The 19662-nt window shown below is 46.6% G+C and overlaps 3 protein-coding genes across 3 annotated transcripts in view; 2 read left to right on the forward strand and 1 right to left on the reverse strand.

The window, feature by feature from the left end:
* The first annotated feature begins 252 nt into the window (after positions 1–252).
* Positions 253–9266, forward strand: LOC135814873 (stress-induced-phosphoprotein 1-like). The gene is made up of 15 exons (XM_065328067.1): positions 253–373; positions 559–768; positions 2209–2350; positions 2826–2976; positions 3174–3250; positions 3845–3951; positions 4346–4472; positions 4761–4863; positions 5177–5297; positions 5515–5611; positions 5746–5907; positions 6405–6508; positions 6782–6889; positions 8057–8127; positions 8434–9266. Exons 1-15 carry the CDS (start codon positions 371–373, stop codon positions 8504–8506), a joined length of 1656 nt encoding a protein of 551 aa, XP_065184139.1. The 5' UTR covers positions 253–370; the 3' UTR covers positions 8507–9266.
* A 1191-nt stretch (positions 9267–10457) lies between these two features.
* On the forward strand, positions 10458–11123 carry LOC135813444 (protein FAM210A-like). The gene has a single exon (XM_065326539.1). The coding sequence runs from the start codon at positions 10458–10460 to the stop codon at positions 11121–11123; it is 666 nt and encodes a 221-aa protein (XP_065182611.1).
* Positions 11124–11747: 624 nt separating this feature from the next.
* The window catches only part of LOC135814874 (serine/threonine-protein phosphatase 4 regulatory subunit 3-like), a 13378-nt gene continuing 5463 nt past the window's right edge, over positions 11748–19662 (reverse strand). The window contains exons 9-17 of the mRNA XM_065328068.1: positions 19544–19598; positions 19270–19328; positions 18687–18852; positions 16983–17141; positions 16595–16761; positions 15404–15564; positions 14016–14379; positions 12931–13096; positions 11748–12541 (exon numbers count right to left, since the gene is read on the reverse strand). Of these exons, the coding sequence (XP_065184140.1) occupies positions 12941–13096; positions 14016–14379; positions 15404–15564; positions 16595–16761; positions 16983–17141; positions 18687–18852; positions 19270–19328; positions 19544–19598 (1287 nt within the window). The 3' untranslated portion in view covers positions 11748–12541; positions 12931–12940. The remainder of the gene's footprint in view (positions 12542–12930; positions 13097–14015; positions 14380–15403; positions 15565–16594; positions 16762–16982; positions 17142–18686; positions 18853–19269; positions 19329–19543; positions 19599–19662) is intronic.

Here is a 19662-nt window from a genome sequence, read left to right on the forward strand (position 1 = left end):
TGCCCAACTCAACTGACTGTTGAATGGTCCAAAAGCGTGGCAAAGGTCCCGAAAAAGCGATAACGCCATTACAGGTCGTTACGTCACGAGCTAGCACGCATTTGACGCATGGCATGCAGGCTGCAGCTAGCTGTACGCTGTACGTAAACATCTCCTTTTGCTACGCGATCGCGATCGACATCGTACGTTTTCATGTTGGCCAAGAAAATGGCGTTCATGTTCAACAGTTCGAGATCGAGAATGCTCGAGAATTTTCGTGAACAGCGAAAAAAATAATGTGATACTCGGACTCATTTTGTTGATCTTTCAAAATTGTATTCTTTTAGACTTTGAGATATTCTTTTCCTAACTAACTTGGCACTATTCTATCATGGTAAGGGCACAATGAGCTCTATTGCAATTTCCTTCTGATGAGATATTCCGGATGGACTTTTCTTACTACGTTTGCTTGCTATTATGTCGTGCACTCGATGGAGAAGAGAGTAGAGTCCACTGGCTGTTTGGCAGCATGTCTACAGGAGTGCTTTGTTTTTGTTGATGTTACTTACCTTGGCTCAGGGGGACGATTTCAAGGCAAAAGGCAATGCTGCCATGCAGGCTGGAAATGCCGAGCAGGCAGTTGACTTCTACACCCAAGGTATTGCGATCGACGGCAACAACCATGTGCTGTACAGCAATCGTTCTGCTGCTTATGCAAAGCTAAACCGCTTCTCAGATGCATTGGAAGACGCACAGAAGACTACTTCAATTAAACCAGACTGGGCTAAGGTATGTGGGTTGTATGGGCAAAGCAGAAGGTAGCATTAATCTAGATTTGATCTTTTGAAGAATTTTATTTTTCGATTCAAATGTATCAAACTGGCCCGGCAATTCATTGAGCACATAATGATAATATGCTGGGGGAGTGCGTAGGAGAGTAGTTGAAGCTGATATATAGCTTTAGTGCAGGGTGAGCGCAGCCTTGAGGACAAGTTTTTAGGGTGCGCTTACCAGGCCGGTGAAACTTGTGAAGTTGTGATAGGAAAGAAAGAAAATGAAAAATTGAAAGGAAAGACAGTCCTGTACTCACATGGAGTGTACTCTTGAAACGTGCAATGTGAGAGAGGCTCTCTGAAATGACTTTTTCTCTTTCCATGGCCTTCTTATATGTAGCGGTGGAGCAGTCCAGGGCCTCTGTGGCAGGACACTTTGATACAGGCCCCAAGAGGTGCACGTGTCATGCCAAACATATAAAATACCAATCCCATGGCAACAACATAATTATACGTTCGTTATGCCGTAGTAAACCAATAGGGCTTGAAAGTGATGACGTCAAAAACGGCCAGGGAGTAGTAAGTTGACATCAGATTTCTATTTTGGATCCACTAAGGTGTGACTTTGCTATTGCCTCAGTATGTGGGTGCATAGCAACCCACTCATGTCGTATGCAGGGGTGACTTTTACTTCGCCACCAGTTGTAACCCCGCCCCCAGTAGCCAAATCAGTCAGTTTCACTGGCTACATCACCTTGCGGTGAGTAAGACGGCTTGAAATGTGCTTGGATCCATACAAAAACTGGATCCAAGTGGATCCAGTTTTAGAATTTTTGAAATTGTTGCTATGCTGTGACGTAGCACTTTCAAGCCCTATCAGGTTATCAATCAATATAGATGATCCAAGTAACGATTCAGCCCCACACGCTCTCACCTTAACAAGACGGCAACGTCTGTAGGGCCTTCCCTATCAAAACAATAAATTCTACTACTACTACCTTCAAGATAGAGGTTAGAGAGGAGAGACTTGTTCTTACTCAGGATTCAGATTGATCAATGAGAAGGTTGGATGTGTCTAGCATCCGAGGGCAGCAGCAGTTTTGTAGGAGACGTGCAACTGACACCAACCAAAATGTAGCATCCCGGCCCACCCGTTAATTGTGCGGGTAATTGCGAGACGGAAACCCATCACACGTTCTCAGAGCACATAGACTTTCAGTTACACGACCGATCGGTCAGTTTATCAAGTCTAGAACAAGTTAGTTTTGCAATGCCGAGCAGCTCTTTCTCTAGTGCCTCCATTTCCAACCGGCCGCCCGTTGCTGGCGCTCTCGCCGAACTTCTTGCATGTAGAGTTGCAGTGTATGGCTGCAGTGCTAGGGTAAGCTGGACCCAGTAGCTGTACAGTATGCCCTGATGGGCACACATGTACCTGTGTTGTGCCGCCTGCTTGCAGGGTTACTCTCGCGTCGGCACTGCACTATCATTCCTTGATCGCCACTCTGAGGCCATTGATGCATTCGAGACGGGCCTCGGGCTTGATGCAAATAACGCTACCTTGAAAAGTGGCCTTGCCGACGCCAAGGAGCGCTCAGAGGGTAAGTTTATGGTGATGTGCTCTGCTACTGGGAATCTGCTTTACTTTTCCAACGTGTGGCAAACTGTAGGCATGCACTGCCTGTCACAGTGTCTGTCAATTAGCCTGCCTTGATTTTGTCCGTTTTGTGTCGTGATTGAGTCTTTTTGCGCTCTAGTGGTGGTGAACGTGTCCAGTTGTGTTTGCCCGTGGATGCTGTTGTGTCCTGGCCGGTCTTGGCACTGCTTTATTTAAAGTACCGGTATTCCGATGCAGGGCCGGTATGTGGTGATGAATATTCTGGATTTGACTGTAACATGCGGCCAGTTCTAACTCAACAGATGTCTACAATGTCAACGCATCGTCCCCTGGCACAAATGAAGGCCTATGTTAGCTAGTAATAATATTCTCGATATCGCATGAATTTGAGGTTTCTCCCAATCCTACGATATCGCATCAGATGCAGTTTGCTTGCCTGTGGTATTCTTCCTGTGCAGCTGCTATGGCCCAGTCTCCATCAAACCCATTCAGTGGCCCTGACGTCATGGCAAAGCTAGCAGCAGACCCCCGAACGGCTGACCTGATCAAGCAACCTGACTTCATGGTGATGTTGAATCAGATTCAGCGTAACCCGGGTAACATTTCGCAGTAAGTAGCTATGTGTATTGGACGAGGCGTGTGTATTTTGATTTTATGCGCATAGGTGTGGCTTGTGCATGCAGTCAATTGATGCCAACACCAAGCACGGAAGCTTGGTCTTCATGGGGCGAACTGCTGTGCTCTACCACCTTACTGACGTGTCCGTATGTGTCTGTATGTGTGTGTGTGTGTTCGTGCACATGTAGGTATCTGTCCGATCCACGTCTTCAGGCTACGCTTGGTGTCCTTCTCAATGCCGACTTCCTCAACCCAGATGGCCCAGGTATGTTCTGGTAACTCACTACATACTCGACACCGGGTAGTGTTGATAATTGATAGTTGTGGCTGTACATCAGTAGCAGTGTGTTCTTGGTAGCTGCAGTGCAGTGCGCCTACGTCAACTGCTCAAGAGGCCAAGTAACGCAGTCTCTGTGTACAGGCTGTCCCCTTATCCAGGGTCTCACGAGTGGAAATGACGCCCTTTTGTCCTTGTTCAAGTGGTCCTCTGGGACAGGTGGTCGCCTCTAAAAGTTTCTCGGTGCCACTTCCGAGTGCTAATCCCTCTTGTGTGTATCGTGACATTTTTTTTCGACAACGGGTAGTGTTGATAATTGATAGTTGTGGCTGTACATCAGTAGCAAGTGTGTTCTTGGTGGTTGCAGTGCGCCTACGTCAACTGCTCAAGAGGCCCCGTAACGCAGTCTCTGTGTACAGGCTGTCCCCTTATCCAGGGTCTCATGAGTGGAAATGACGCCCTTTTGTCCTTGTTCAAGTGGTCCTCTGGGACAGGTGATCGCCTCTAAAAGTTTCTCGGTGCCACTTCCGAGTGCTAATCCCTCTTCTTGTGCATATCGTGACATTGTTTTTGGGTGCATAGGTGACGATTCTGGTAGCGCTCCACAGACCTCGTCCTCGCCGACAATGAACAAGCCCACCGCATCCCCACCTCGTGCTGAGGCAAAGGCAGAGGCTGAGCTAAGCGAGGTATGATACGCCTACCCCTCCCATATCCGTGCACACCTCTATCAACCTGGCACCCTGCCAAATGTACATGCACATGTATCAGCTATTCAGTTTTTGGCTAAACTGGATCCGCCCGTGTAGTGTTCTTCATGACGGATTTTCCGATTCATAATACAAACACCCTTTGGTCCCATAGTGCCTGGATAAGAGAGCTTTCAGTGTGTGGTCATTGAGACTCATCCTGCCTTAGTTGTTTCAACATATTTACTCGTATTCCTGTACAGATTGTGCTTGCTGCAGAGTGTAGATTAGGTCAGGAGTCACTGAACTCTTGTTCTTGCCTGGCTTCACAGTGCTTTCAACAACTCGCTGAGTCTTTGTATGCTGGTGTGCCCCCCCCCCCCCCCCTTTGCAGGCTGATGCAGCCAAGCAGCTAGGCAATGAGGCGTATAAGAAGAAGGATTTCGAGGCCGCACTGCAGCACTACGACAAGGCCATTGAGTTGGATGGCACGAACATGACCTATTTGACAAACAAGGCGGGTAGGTTTACCGGCAGATCTTACTTCTGGAATTGTAAATTATTGTTGACTGTGTATTCTAACCTATTGTTCAGGCTGAATCCTAACCAGCTGGTATTTGTTAGCTGTGACTCTCGAGTCTGGTGTCTCAGGAAACACACTGCATCTGTCGTGATAGCCCATTTCCAAGAGTAGGCACAGGACAGCTTTTCTCTTTGCAACTTTTTTTCTCACTGCAGCATTTTTGCTTCCATATGTGTGCCTGTATGGAATCATGCATGTGATGATGTTTGTGCCTGTGCTTCTGTAGCGGTCTACTTTGAGCAGAGCAGATTTGACGAGTGTGTGGAGACCTGTCTGAAATCTATCGATGTTGGTCGTGAGCAGCATGCCGATTTCAAGAATATTGCAAAGTGAGTGAATACCACATAATGTACCGGTGGTACATAGAGTGAGTTTGCGAGCGTTCCTGAATGAACATAAATGCTAAACGAAAGGCCAGCGCATGGCTTTGAACGAAAAGATGTCTTCTCCTACAGTATACTGTACAGCATTGCCGCGGCTTTCAGCCTTCGTTGAGGTTCGGCAGTAGTTAGTGTTACTCTTCTAGTGAGAATGGTCCTGGTGATGCTGTCCTGTTTGGATATCCTGTGTATGGCGTCGTACTCCTCGGCATTGGTGCTTCTGGTTGAATATTGGTGGTTTGTTTCTATTTGTGTTTGGCAGGGCTCTTGGTCGTATTGGCAGTGTTCACCTCAAGAAGGAGGAGTATGAAGATGCCATCAAGTGGTTCAACAAGTCTTTGGCTGAGCATCGCATGCCCGATATCCTGAAGAAGCTGCAACAGGTCAGCTTTAGTGTGCAATGGGCTGCTTCTTGTCTATGTTCAGTTCGCCATTTCTGTCTTTCATATGTGCTTTGTTTGTTGATGTGCTACAATGGATCCTTTGTTGCTGACACACAGTGCCACCTTCAAGTTTTCCCCCAGCTGCTTGTTATCATTGAAGTTGTAGTGAAGAATTTCGTTATATCTAGCAAGATTCTTTTGTTCTGTCGCATTCCAGGCGGAGAAGATTCTAGAAGAGAGAAGATATCAGGCGTACCTGAGCCCCGAAATTGCCCTCGAAGAGAAGACCAAGGGCAACCAAGCTTTCCAAAAAGGTATGTCTGCTGTTGGATACGTATCACACGTTTTTCTTGTGTTCTTTTTAATTGTCGAGCAATTGTTTTACAATGTGTTGATGTTCCTTTTTTGATTTCCTGCTTTTTGCCTTCCCTGTGTGTTTCATTGTCAGGCGATTACCCTAGTGCCATTTCACATTACACTGAGTCCATCAAGCGTAATCCAGATGATCCTAAGGTCTACAGCAACCGTGCTGCCTGCTACACAAAACTTGCAGAATTCCGTATGGGATTGAATGATTGCGAGACAGTTATCAAGCTGGATCCCAAATTCGGTATGTACCGGACTGTTATGGACTGTCATTATGTTTGCTTGTTATACTTGGTTGCACTGTGATAACCTTTGCGAACTGTTTTGCGAAAGAGCTGGTTATGCACATGCAGGATATAATTATGGTTTAGATGGTAAATCATCACAGTCATGTACATGTAGTAGTAAATTCTGTCCCAGCCTAGATTCAAGCTGTCACAAGAAAAGCCCACTGATGTATTCTCTTTTTTTGGCTCCTGGCCCATGGATAATCAAGCATCCGGGCAGATTCTACTTTTGGTCGTTGGCACCAGAAAAGATAGGAATTCCGGAGTGGTGAGAGGCCACAGTTTGAAATGTTTGTGTGCATGCGGGAAAAATCGGGACCAAGTAAAGGTGATCAGTAAGCGAAGTTCCGCTGTGTTGGTATCTGGATTGTCATTACTGCTCTACTGTAAGTTCTTTTTCCTTCTGCTTGACGCTGTGTGTGTGTGTGTGTGTGTGTGTGTTGTGTGTGTGCAGTCAAGGGTTACACACGCAAAGGTCTCATTCACCTTGCACTGAAGGAACAAAGCAAGGCAGCAGCAGCATTCCAGGAAGCTCTTAGTCTTGACCCCAACAATGCAGTGAGTTGAGACTTTTCATTCCTGCCTACTGATTGTTCGAATTGCAGAATATGCGGTACATGTATTACAGGTGACCTCTTGCGACGATTGATTCGAAAAATAATTTTGCAAGGCAGCCATCAAATCAGGATTAGTGGCGTATCACCTCCCGGTATTTACTACTCCCTGGTTTTTACCATCACTTTTGCCTTGCCTTTGGCATGTTTTTTAAGGGGAACTGTAATGTTTTGTTTGTGTGTCACTGTGGTGTGTGCACTTGGCTGCTGCTCCCAGGATGCCCAAGATGGCATGCGCAAGTCCTACCAGCATCACCCTACCACCATGACCGATGCCGAACGCGAGCAGGTGGCACAGCGTGCCATGGCTGATCCAGAAGTGCAGGTGAGTAGCTGATGTGTCCTGCCAGCCACTCCGTCATAATGTCGGTGTGTGTGCGTGTGACTCTAGGGGACTTCATGTATTTCACGTTGTTATGCAGCATGCAGGAAAACCTGTTCAACAACCTCAAAGGCCACATCAGGCACCTGCTAAGTTATGATGGACTGGTGAATTCAGTCCCCAGGATCATTCTTTTTTAAATGTTTATCTTAGCCCATATAGAAATGGTATGCCACATGGTTGTGAGTTACACTTGTGTAACTTAGGTGTGCATTCTTGCTCCTGTACTGAATCTGCAAGTTCCATCTACATTGCAACGTGGACAGTGTACGTTGTACTTCAAAGTACGTGTAGGTCCTCGCAAGCACACAATACAGACCACCACTGCACAGGTTCTTGACACTGGAGTACAGGAATTTCCGAATCGTTTGTCAGAACAAACTGATTTTCATAGATTTTGGAACCGCGGGCAAGACATTATTTGTGTTTTGGTGTGGCCTGGCAGTGTCCTTATTTATCATTGGAATCAACTCGTAAAAACTCCAAGTCAATTTCCCATTGACACAAACCTCGTTTATTCAACATAATCATATCCCATCCAATAAAAACAGTTCATAAAAACAGCTTTTTAGGATCGGACCCAGTCCGCATAACCAAGAGAGCTAGCTCCCTTGGCTGCTGTTGGAATATGCAAGAATGGGCCTTCCAGATAAGGTCTAACAAGGAGAAGTGGCTATAGTTATGAAATGAACACCGGTAACCATGGAGACAGACCACACTCTCATTATAGATACTGGTTATAAATAGTCCGAATAAGGAAAATGATCTGATAGCCTATGAAGAGTAAAAGAAATTGAACCAATGACAACAAATACTCGTCCAGCACACGAGTTGTCATAGCAACACAAATAACAGCTGTCCACTAATTTTGTTGTTGGAGATTGAGTAGGAGTTTTTACTGGTTGATTCTAAATACTTGAAGTACAATAAATGAGGAGGCCGAGGGTTTATTGGTCATAAACCCTCGGCCTCCTCATTTATACGTATGTTAGAACTAGTGTCATGCACTTGTTTGTTTTCCAGGGTTTGGAGAGTGTGTTGTGTACAGCATGTTGATGAATGGGCGTGCTTTCCTGCTCTCCGCATCTTTCTGCCGTCTTTCCTTTGCAGCAAATCATGCAAGACCCTGCCATGAGAACTATCCTACAGCAGATGCAAGAAGACCCTAAAGCTATTCGGGAGTAAGTGGGACAACCTTACAAACCATTGACATCAGCACGTCACGACTTTTTTCGTCTTAATTTTTATTCACACATCTTTCACCGGCATAGCACACCCAACCCAGCCTCTCTTCCGTCGCCATTTCGAGGATGTATTGGAATGCCTTGTTTGTGTTGACTTTTAGCAGTGCATCTTACCTGATATGTTCTTCTCTCTCTCTCTCTCTCTCTCTCTCTCTCTCTCTCTCTCTTTCCTCACTCTCTCTCTCTCTCTCACACACTCTCTCACTCTCTCATCATCATCTTCTTCTTCTTCTTCTTCCACAGACATCTCAAGAATCCAGTCATCGGCGAGAAGCTGCAAAAACTTGTCGACTCTGGCTTAGTATCGATGCGCTAGACGTCCCCACGACACACAGCATAGGTAGGCTCAGGTCTTGCTACTGCCTGTCTGCCTGCCTGTACGTGGCTATGTCAAGTGGACCGTTCCGCAGTCATGCTATTCGTACAACAGAAGCATGTCTGTGGATGTACACTGCTGCTCTTCCCCTCTCCGCCACATTAGCTGCCACTTGTAATGTTGTGTGTGTGTGTGACAGTCGAGGTGTGTGTCTTTGCACTGATGGTTGTTGACCTAGGGCCAGGCCGGGCAGGGTTTCGTTCTAGATTCTACTGCCCTAAGTTGTGGTTCTCTAACACACACACTGTTCTTTAACACACGACTTCTGTTCTGAGCTTGGATAATAGCACACTGGTGTCTGCTTCCCAACCAGCGGTGACCAATTGTCCATTGAGTTACTGCTTGGTTGTGTTCTAGTTGTCGTCAGCCAGTGCTGCACACCGCTGCTGGTTATAAGCCATTGCTCACGCACATGGCTTTCATTTCTGGCAATTTTCTGTTGATCTGGACTCCAATGTTTATTTTTATTTTGTTTGTGTTAGCAGCCTCTGATCTTGATTAACGCCTCGGTGTCTCTTTTCAACCAGAGGCGCCACCTTACACTACACATTACACTTACATCGAAGTACAATGCAGTGTGTATTGTATCACCATCATACCTTCAGTCTCTATCATTGCTGCTGCTGCTGCCTCCGCCGCTGCCGCCAGAAGTCCTTCTCATTCAGCTCTTTGCGCTTTCCTAATGACAAAGTGTCGTCTCTCTGGCTGTGCACGTTTGTGTGTGTATCTACGAGTATTGCTAGTGTTGTGCGCAACGTATCGCAGTTGAACTGTGACTCAGTTATCACAGGTTATGGGCTCACTCTCGTGGCAGCCTACATGTACATGTGGAAGCTCTTGGGAGCAGTTCGGAGATTCTCATTTTGCTGGCACGTGCTCGGCCTTGTGGCTCATGTGCGTGAGGCAGCACTGCCCCGGGTTGCCTATATACTGTTTATGCAGACTCTAACTTTGCATTTGCACTCAGTTACTAGTAGTTCGAGTCTATAGTGTAGTGAGAACAAGTGGCCTTTTGGCTTGCGTGTCATCTGTCGTAATCAAGAGTACATACCGGTAAGCATGATATTACGTTGAAAGCATATTACAAGGCGGAGGACACACTGTATGGAAATGGGAAACAATGTTCCTGACTGCAGCCATAAACCAGTTGGTACAGTATTGGTCTTGTAACCATTTGAGTTATATGGGGTTGTGCCCCAGGTTCTACCAACCAGTTTATAGTTGCAGTCAGGAACATTGTTTTCCGTACATAACAAGAGTACATAAACGTACGTAATATTAGCACATTTTCGCGAATGGTTATCGTCATAACTGGGGGGAGAGGTCGTGTACAGTATTATCAAGATTCAAGAGTATGCTCCCTACTTCGAAGTACAAGTTTGTTGGCCCTGGGAGCTTATTTTTAACCTTGATAATACCGGTAGTCTTGTTATTTATCAAGAGTATATAACGTATACTATAGTATAACACGCTCTTGCCTGACGCATGCACATAACTTCATAAGTCATTGCACGTACATATCCATCGCGATATCGTCATATCGAATAATTATAGTTACGTCATTGATTTACACACACGTGGTCTGTGATGTCATGTCCATAATGAACTGACTCATTTGACATTTCAAAATTTTGATACTGCAACAACATTGCCGAAAGAATTAATTGCGGAGGAAACATCATATCAGTTTGCTCTGTCTCTGCCCACGAAACAGTGGCACAAAGACCCTCGAGGCTTAGAAAACACCATTCGTTCATGTGAGTTTCTATGGAGCTCAGAGGTCTGGATATCGTGTGCGTACAGCTCCGTGCTAATTAATTTAGGTATCTTGTCAGCGGAGAATAGCATTAATTTTCTCATTCAAGGCTGTCCTCATTTGCAGAATAGGGTCATGTCTCTCATACGGCACGTTACCCTGAGAGGAAGCACCGTGAAGTCAGCCATCCGCCCTCTGTCACTGATGAGTCCGAGAGCAGCAGCGTGTTGCTGCAGTGGCGTCATCGAGCGTTCATCTACTTCATCTGCAGGTGGATATCCAAGAACACCAGTACCTATTGGACTATCTGCACATCGTTACATGGCAACAGAACCTGGCAAGCAAGTGGATGGAGAGGGTGATTCACAGAGTTCTCAGGTCAGTGATGACCAATCTGACAGACCAGCGGCCTCGCTCTCCCGCGCCGAGCGCTTGAAGCTGCTTGTGGCTCAGTATGGTTCGGTGGTGATGGTGTTCCATGTCTCCATGTCCCTGACCTCACTGGGCCTGATGTACGTCGCAGTCAGCGCCGGTCTGGATGTAGTGGCAATAGCAGCCAAGCTAGGCGTGGATCTTGGTGTCGACGGGTCTGGGGCGGCCACCGCTTCAACCTTTGCTATCGCGTATGTAGCACACAAGCTGCTGGCACCCGCCCGCATTGCTATCACGGCTGCCACTGTGCCCCTTATCGTGCGGTATCTACGGCAGCTTGGCTACATGCGCAAACCCGTGAAACAACCATCAGCTGAAACGCAAACAGCAGCAGCAAAATCAGCAGAGGATAGCCCACCAAAGAATTAGCTGACAGTGTTCATGCTTTACTTGCTGACAGTTGATATGGCTCCTAATATCCAGCCTGCACAGCCTTTCTCTTTAATACTCATTTTTGCTGTTACAGTACTATCAAACAGTTAGTATATGTATGACATGCGACCCGACGCACAGCCACACACAGTCCACAGCAATACTGTATGAAAATAATAGAACTCCCGGTGCGACTAGTTGTACATCCAATTCATTCTTCGTGCACCCTGGTAACTAAATTACTTACAGCAAACTGCATTTATGATTATAGGATCAATTCACATGGACATATTGAAAGCAGAGATCCGTTGCAGGTGAGTGACGGGCTACGTAATAGTGACATTGGTGGTTCATAATTCTTCATCCTCGTTCATGATTTTCTTAGGATAACAATCATGTGCCCGCCAGTTTAGCTGAACTTTTTCATTTTTTGGAAAATATGGCACACATTGTTGATTTGGTGATGCCATTGTGTTTCGGTACACCCGGGCTGCCAATCCTCACTCACTCACTGGTACCCCAGCCTAGGCACACAAGCGAACACACGCACACTCCTGAACCTCACACGTCGAATGACGCACACATATGCATGCACATCACAGTACATGGGACAGTTGGCAGTTCAAGATAGAACACCACCAGAACGAGAGTGTGAACTGGTTGATCTACTGCAAGTAAGAAAAAGAAGCCGAAGGTGCCGAATCAATACGCGCACATGCACACCTAGCCAGCACAAAACAAACGCGCACACACACACACACAGAAAGACCTAAACTTTGATTCTAAGTTTAATACTGACAACCACAACGGGAAAAATGCTGAAGGGAAGAACGAGGTAATCATTAAAATATGTACAGCGGATGGGTGGACAGCAACGCCCTTTTTTGTACAGGTGTGGTTGCGATAGCTGTTCTGAAACTGGATGTGCTGAGAGACTTTTGGTTTGAAATAGATAGACGAGGACAACGTAAAAGTAGCATGGAGGCACACATTATCTGCAGCTCTGCCAAGTATGTGTGCGTGTGCGCGTGCGTATGTGTGTGCGCATGCAAAAAAAAGAACAGGGGCTGCAACTTGGGCTACACATATTTCAAAATGTCCCCAAATCGTTAACGAGGTCAAACTCGAACTTCAAGGTACTAAGTATGGATTTCTTGACGTTTCCTATTTCCATTTTGGGGAAATCATGAGTAACAGTATAGGTAATAGTTAAAACAAAGATGGCGCACACGCACACCTCATGTGCTACCTAAATAATATCAAGCTGTCGTGTCGACTTTACGCCGCTTCGCTGGGCTCTCAAGCGAAGGCGACGATGAATTGCTGGTTGAGTTGTTAACGTCCGACTTCTCTCCGTCGTCGTCGTCGTCGTCCTCATCCTCCTCCTCGTCGTAATCAACCAGGGCGAATGAACGCTGTGTAGAGACGAGGCGCGCACACACACACGCACACAGCCAGCCATTACAACGGGATGCATGTAACAGTTACTGTAAGGCGAGACCAAAAAAAATTAGTGATTCCCGGGCCCTCCCGCACCAAAATGGAGCCAAGGCCAATTTTGTTTTGTTTTGTTGAACAGTTCATAATACATGTACAGTACTAATCGTGTGAGTAGATCTGTGACGTGGAGTCACACAAACCCGAGCTTATACGACTCCCTGATGTACAGATCAGAACCATCGTTGGCCGAAATACAGAAAAATTGAACGGGTAAACCGCGTGCCTGTTTTTTTGTGAAATCATGAGTAACAGTATAGGTAATAGTTAAAACAAAGATGGCGCACACGCACACCTCATGTGCTACCTAAATAATATCAAGCTGTCGTGTCGACTTTACGCCGCTTCGCTGGGCTCTCAAGCGAAGGCGACGATGAATTGCTGGTTGAGTTGTTAACGTCCGACTTCTCTCCGTCGTCGTCGTCGTCGTCCTCATCCTCCTCCTCGTCGTAATCAACCAGGGCGAATGAACGCTGTGTAGAGACGAGGCGCGCACACACACACGCACACAGCCAGCCATTACAACGGGATGCATGTAACAGTTACTGTAAGGCGAGACCAAAAAAAATTAGTGATTCCCGGGCCCTCCCGCACCAAAATGGAGCCAAGGCCAATTTTGTTTTGTTTTGTTGAACAGTTCATAATACATGTACAGTACTAATCGTGTGAGTAGATCTGTGACGTGGAGTCACACAAACCCGAGCTTATACGACTCCCTGATGTACAGATCAGAACCATCGTTGGCCGAAATACAGAAAAATTGAACGGGTAAACCGCGTGCCTGTTTTTTTGTGAAATTTGAATAAAAAAATAAAAATTACTGGAAAATACTGTTAAAAAAAGCTCGGCATGGCATGCGCATATGCGCATACACACAGCCATAGGAGAAAAAAATAAAAAATAAAAATTCGGCCGCCCGCACCAATTTCACATGGGTCCTGCCCGGGAATCTCGATTTTATTTTGGTCTCGCCTTATAAGTCTACAATTTTTCGGCACGTATAAATTTCGGCCTCCCAGGCCTAAAACACATTTCGGCCGCATAAATTTTGGCCTGCATTACTGCGTCCTGTTGTTGGTTTGACAGCAACTATAACTATAACAAGGTTTATCTAATGCTGGTGCTGTACTAGTATTGGATTTTCTAATATATCTGGTGCTAGTACTGTACACTGACAACAAAACCCTACTGACTGTACATTTTTGAAGCGCGAACAAATCTATGCACTGAAACAAGATCAGGCCTTGGTGAAAGAGATACGACTGAAGTAAGCACCGGCCGTAAACTACACCAACCACGCCATAGACTCCAAGCTCAAGGCAAGTACATGTAGGCGTGTCACTCAGGATACTGACACGTTGACAAAGTTTGCACCGAATCCATACGACTTACCTTTCGACTAGTTCTAGGAATTGGATTCTTGAACACGTCGGCAACGTCGTCCTCATCATCATCGTTTTTACGAAGCGACTTCAGCAGCGGCGGAGAGGATGAATTAGAGCTGTTCGAATTAGAGCTGTTCGTGGGTGGTGATGTGGGACCGTCAGCCGTCCGGCCATCTACGGCATTGTCCACTGGCGAGGAAATTGGTGAGGTGGCATGGTGAGTGGCAGGTGAGGTGTGCCGCTCTCCATTACTCGTGTCGTCATCGAAGAGTGTGTCTTCATCATCATTGAACCACATCTCCTCTGCGTCGTCCATACTGCCATCACGGCCATACCGACTCTGATTCGTCATGCTGCTGATGTCGTTTGTGCTACACAACACACCAGATAGCAGTAGCCAAACACACCAGCATCAATACAGCTAATCTTGATAGTACCATGGAAGCGAACACAAGTATCACTCCCCCCCCCCCCCCCCAGCAAAATCAAGAGTACACAAGTGTGCAGTTTCGCATCTATGCCGCACAAAACCGATGCCACAGCGAAGTTTTTGTTTAGGCCATCATCGAATCATAGAAAACTCATCACACCGTCGGTTCAGTGCTAAACCACCATATCACTAGGTGATAGCGGGAATTCGTGCGCGTTTTTCACCTTTTGTAAGATGAGCAGCGGTGCGCAGCAAAAATTACCTTGGTGATACAGTAACATGACCATGTGACTGTGCGTGATGCAGCAAAGGCGAGCCACTATGACCTAAACAAAAATACTACGCCATAGGACGATTTTCCGGGAGCTGCACACGGTTTAAAAATACTCCTGGCAAAATCAATAAAAAAGTAAAGTTTGCACGTCCGCGTTACCACCGGCTATACAATTGCGTTGAGAAACACAACCAGCTTAGGAAGTTTCGCATGTGCCAGGCCACCACCATGCCTGTGATACCAGGGTGGCAGATGCAGCGCCTAACGGCGAGGGCGAGGTGGTAAGTCTCACAACCAATGCCCGACAAGGGGGCTAACCTCGTTAGCTGCATCCATGCTACCCTCACTCCGAGTAGTGAGTACCCAGTTGACCGTGGTTGTTGGCGCAGTTCACTGCATGCATGTAAAGTGGTTCACGCATGCATCACCGCATTTGCTAGCACAGTACACGCTCCCTGCTCCCAGCGCGGGTCTCGAACTCGGGACCTTGTGATTCGCAGGCAAGCCCACAACCACTCGGCCAAAGCGCTGGTACACCTCACCGAAATTGGCAAAGCCACGTAGAGAAGGAGAGAGAACAGAGCTGGTTGTGATACTGTGATACGCAAAGCACTCTCATGCAAGTAATTTACCACAATGAAAGATGAGCAGTACACTATGACAGTCAAACACAAGTTGCCACGTCACTCACCTGTTGCCTGCAGTGTCTTGCATCAATGCCTGGCGATCTTTCTCTTGCTCAGTGCGCAGCAGGAGTCGATGAAACGTGCTTACATAAGTGATTTTCTCGAGTGTTGACTTATAGTTTTCTGCTATGTACAGTGCCATTTCTTTCATCTCTTTCATGACCTCCTGGAAGGGTGAACAACGGTAGAACAGAAAACATCAGCTCAAGTTTTAAAATATGCAACGACCTGGACAAGACAGAGAGGTTGCCATGAATAATAGACTAGTGTCAGCCCAAATTTGCCGGCAATTCTTTTGGCATAATATCGAAACATTTTAGAAAAAGAATTGCCCGGCATATTTGGAGCATAATTTCGAATTTTTTGGAGATTTTCACCGTGATTTCGCAGATACTCGAAGTTTCACGTCCAGCGCCAGAGGTACATGCGAGTATTGTACTAGGTCCATGCTCAAAACTAAATTCTTTTGCACGGCAGCTTGGTAATGAGCATTGTGAGGTCAATCTTCACACTTTGAAATTTGAACCCAGCAAAACCGAGCAAATTTCGATGTTTTTCTCAAATTTTCTCCAAAATTTGGTCCAATTTTGGCGTTTTTGAAGCTGTCATTGAGCATAATCAGAGCAAAATATCGTCTTCGCCCGGAAATGCCAAGCATAATATCGAAAGAAGCGCAGCAAAATTATGCGGCATAATATCGAAAAGTCTCGAGCAAATTTGGGCTGACACTATAATAGACTCACTATCATGTGCTCAGGCGCTCAGAGGGATTTCCCCAAAAATGGTAAACAGCATTGATCAAAATTTTGAATTCGCCAAGATGGCGCGCAATATCTCTAGAGATCGTAGCTTTTCGGCAATTGTTGCAGTAGAGAGCTCGGAGTTTCCGCTACCACGTAGACCCTTCAATTGTTAAATTTGCAAAAGAAATGATGGAGTTAAGCAGGTTTTAGTCATCAATCATAATTATATGATCGAAAGTCTGCAGGTTGGTAATAAAGGGTTCACAAGCTGGGAGTTAACATGCCTATCCCCCATAAGACATGTCAGGCAGTATGGTCGTCATGAAATTGTACTACTTCGAAGTAGCTAAATATTAGATTAACTTCTTCGCTATATTTTTATGTCGTAAGAGTTTACCAAAATGCACATAAGAGCGAGTACTGAGCATGAGGGTGTTTCGGGCCAGAACTTACCGCGCACACAAACTCGAACAGCTCCACACACGCAGAGTTGGTGAGGTTGTAGTTACGGTTCTTTTCCAACAACTCCACGATGGGCCGTAAGTGATCATTACGGATGATGTAATTGTTCAATGCATCGTCCTTCTGGCCAAGAACTTGCCGTACAAAGCGGACAGCACCTGACCAGAATATGGCAGAATGATACAAACACAGACACTGTAAGCCCAGGGAAAGATCAGCCAGGATGAGCCTGCAACACCCACACCGGAAATCTCTGCTGATATCCAATCACGTCATTATACCAAAGTCACGAGGGCATATAACGATCTAGCCTACACCCAACACCCACAACCTGTCCGGATCTGGCAAACACTGACAGGATCAAGACAAGAGGACATACTTAGCGCAAGATGCTTGTGCACGGACTGTGTGAGCACAAGCACACGTCGCAGCAGGTCCCTGGAGATGATGTGGTTGCGTATGTGGTAGGTGTGTGCCGTCACACACACACACAGCACGTCCATGATTAGCCGCAGCAGGCCTGCTGCCCGACTGTCATCTACAGAGAGAGAGCCAAGATAGCACACACAATACTTCCTTCACACCTACTATACACAATACAATTCAATACACAATGTAGCATGCTTGTACACTTGCACGGACAGCGTCCAGGGCATTGCACACTATGCAGCTGTTGCTCTTGTCTTGTTTACAGTATAAGACACAGTTACAAGGTAATGAGCAGAATAGTCGCTCAACCAATTGCTAGCCAGGTACAGAAAGTGGTGGTCTGCCTAGGTATATATTTAGATACCTGGCTATCTTTACTTATAAAGAAGAGGCACCTGTGACGTGTGTGTGTGTGTGTGTGTCACGCTGCCCTGAGCACGCGAAGCGTGCGAACAGTGTAGCACAGTGTAGCTAGCGGCCGCAGAAGCACTGAGCACGCGAAGCGTGCGAATCGTGTAGCTAGCGGAAGCAGCCACAGAAGCACTGAGCACGCAAAGCGTGCGAATCGTGTAGCCACCACCACGTGCTGAGCACGCGAAGCGTGCGAACAGTGTAGGTAGCAGACACGATCAGTACGAGTAGCAGTAGCAGCCGCGCGCAGAAGCACTGAGCACGCAAAGCGTGCGAATCATGTAGCCACCTAGCCTAGGCCATAGGTAGCACTAGCAGCCGCACAAGCGCTGCGGACCACGTGAACCGTTCTCTGCAAATAGAAACATCTGCAACAAAAGGATACAAAAGATCTGCACTGACTGCACTCTGCATCTGATCTGCAGTGAAGAGCGCATCGCACTTTTGTTCGTAAGTTAATGAATTTTTTGAGCCGCTTCATCCGCCACCAGGTGATGGACAACCCTGACCAGCCTCCCGAAGGCGTAACAGACGTCCCTCCTTCTCCTTCCAACGATGAAGAACCTCCCTCACCAGGACTTCAGCGGTCTGGCCACCACCACGTGCTGAGCACGTGTGCTGTTCATGTACTTGCTTCACCCGCATGCCACGTTCGGCCAGGCAACGCTGGCCGGGGGTGCTGCTAGTAAAGTATAAAACCAACCAACCAACAGCAGCCCAGTCCAATCAGCCATTTGTTGGTTGAGCCAGTGCTGGCTACTTTCTTGCAGCTCTACCGCACAGCACACAAACTTGAGTTAGCAATGGTATGAAAACAAGAGTGTGTGTGTGTGTGTGTGTGTGCGCGCGCGCGCGCGTGCATGTACCGAGAATCTAGGGAAACGACACAAGACAACAGTTCTTGATGTGGTGTGGGCTTCGACTCCGGATTCGGAAGTTCAAAGTAATACCTCACATTCCAGACATGTGTGTGTGTGTGTGTGTGTGTGTGTGTGTGTGTGTGTGTGTGTGTGTGTGTGTGTGTGTGTGTGTGTGTGTGTGTGTGTATCGTTTCACTAGATACTACGACTCCCTGGTGTGCACTTTACATTGTTCTTTGCACAACAACATGTGCCAACACGTGTGTCTGGGAGACTTCACCACATCAATACTGACAACATGGTGTGTAAATGAGTATGCGCAAGGCATGCGGTGCATGTCTTTAGAACTGCTAAGTACACAGCAGCGTAGGACATTCACAAACCTCTGCTCATGCGTTTGCCACTGGTACTGGCGAGAAGGGGGGCCATAAGATGATGCATTGATTGCCGATAGAACATGGCCAGAAACTCATTATACGCTGCCACCATGGCAGGATTGGGCTCCTTCAGCGGCAGACTGAGTTCCAACTGGTCCTCTCGATTTTGTTGCTGCAAGCACCACAGGAGCATATGTTTATAGAAGGTACGGACTTAATACAATACGAAAGCGGGAACATACTAGTACAGCGGTGACTGAGATCAGCATGCAACACTGAATTAACAGAGCGTTACAGAGAGAGAGCGAGAGAGACAAAGAGAGAGAGAGAGAGAGAGAGAGAGAGAGAGTATTACATGTGTACCTGTCCCAAAGGTTGGCCAAAACACAACCAATGAAATCAAAACGGGCATCAGCAAGGCTCTATAAAGTGATGAACTTTCACATACAGTACTACATCACGTACTGTTACTCGTTTGCTCCCATGGAAGCCTGGGAAAGAAAAGGCTGAACACACCCCACCCTCACCCACGTTGCGGTGGTAGGGCATAGGCAGTGATACGAGGAATAGAGGCACCAACAACACTAACCATAGATGGTGGTAGACCAAGGACAACTTTCAGAACTATTGAAAGACATCCGCTGATATCTATAAGACAGCAAAACGAAGAGTCCGACAAAATAGGTAAGTGATGTAAAAACTGCAAATACTCCACAGTGCTACTGCAAAACCTCATACCTCGATATGAACACAGTATTAAAACAGACGAATACACGCATTTTGACAGGAAGGCAATTCACACACACACATTGTTCTAAACAAACAAAAGGACTGAACATTCAGGAAGAGAGCGAGAGACTTACCACCATCACAGTCTTCAACCATTCGATCGATGATCACGTTCAAGAGCAGCTGATCCTACAACGCAAAACAAAAGTAAACCAGAATAAGTTTGCATACGCCTATGCATGAGTATTGGCCG

The sequence above is a fragment of the Sycon ciliatum genome, chromosome 4, assembly GCF_964019385.1.
Source record: "Sycon ciliatum chromosome 4, ocSycCili1.1, whole genome shotgun sequence".
NCBI classification, from domain to species: domain Eukaryota; kingdom Metazoa; phylum Porifera; class Calcarea; order Leucosolenida; family Sycettidae; genus Sycon; species Sycon ciliatum.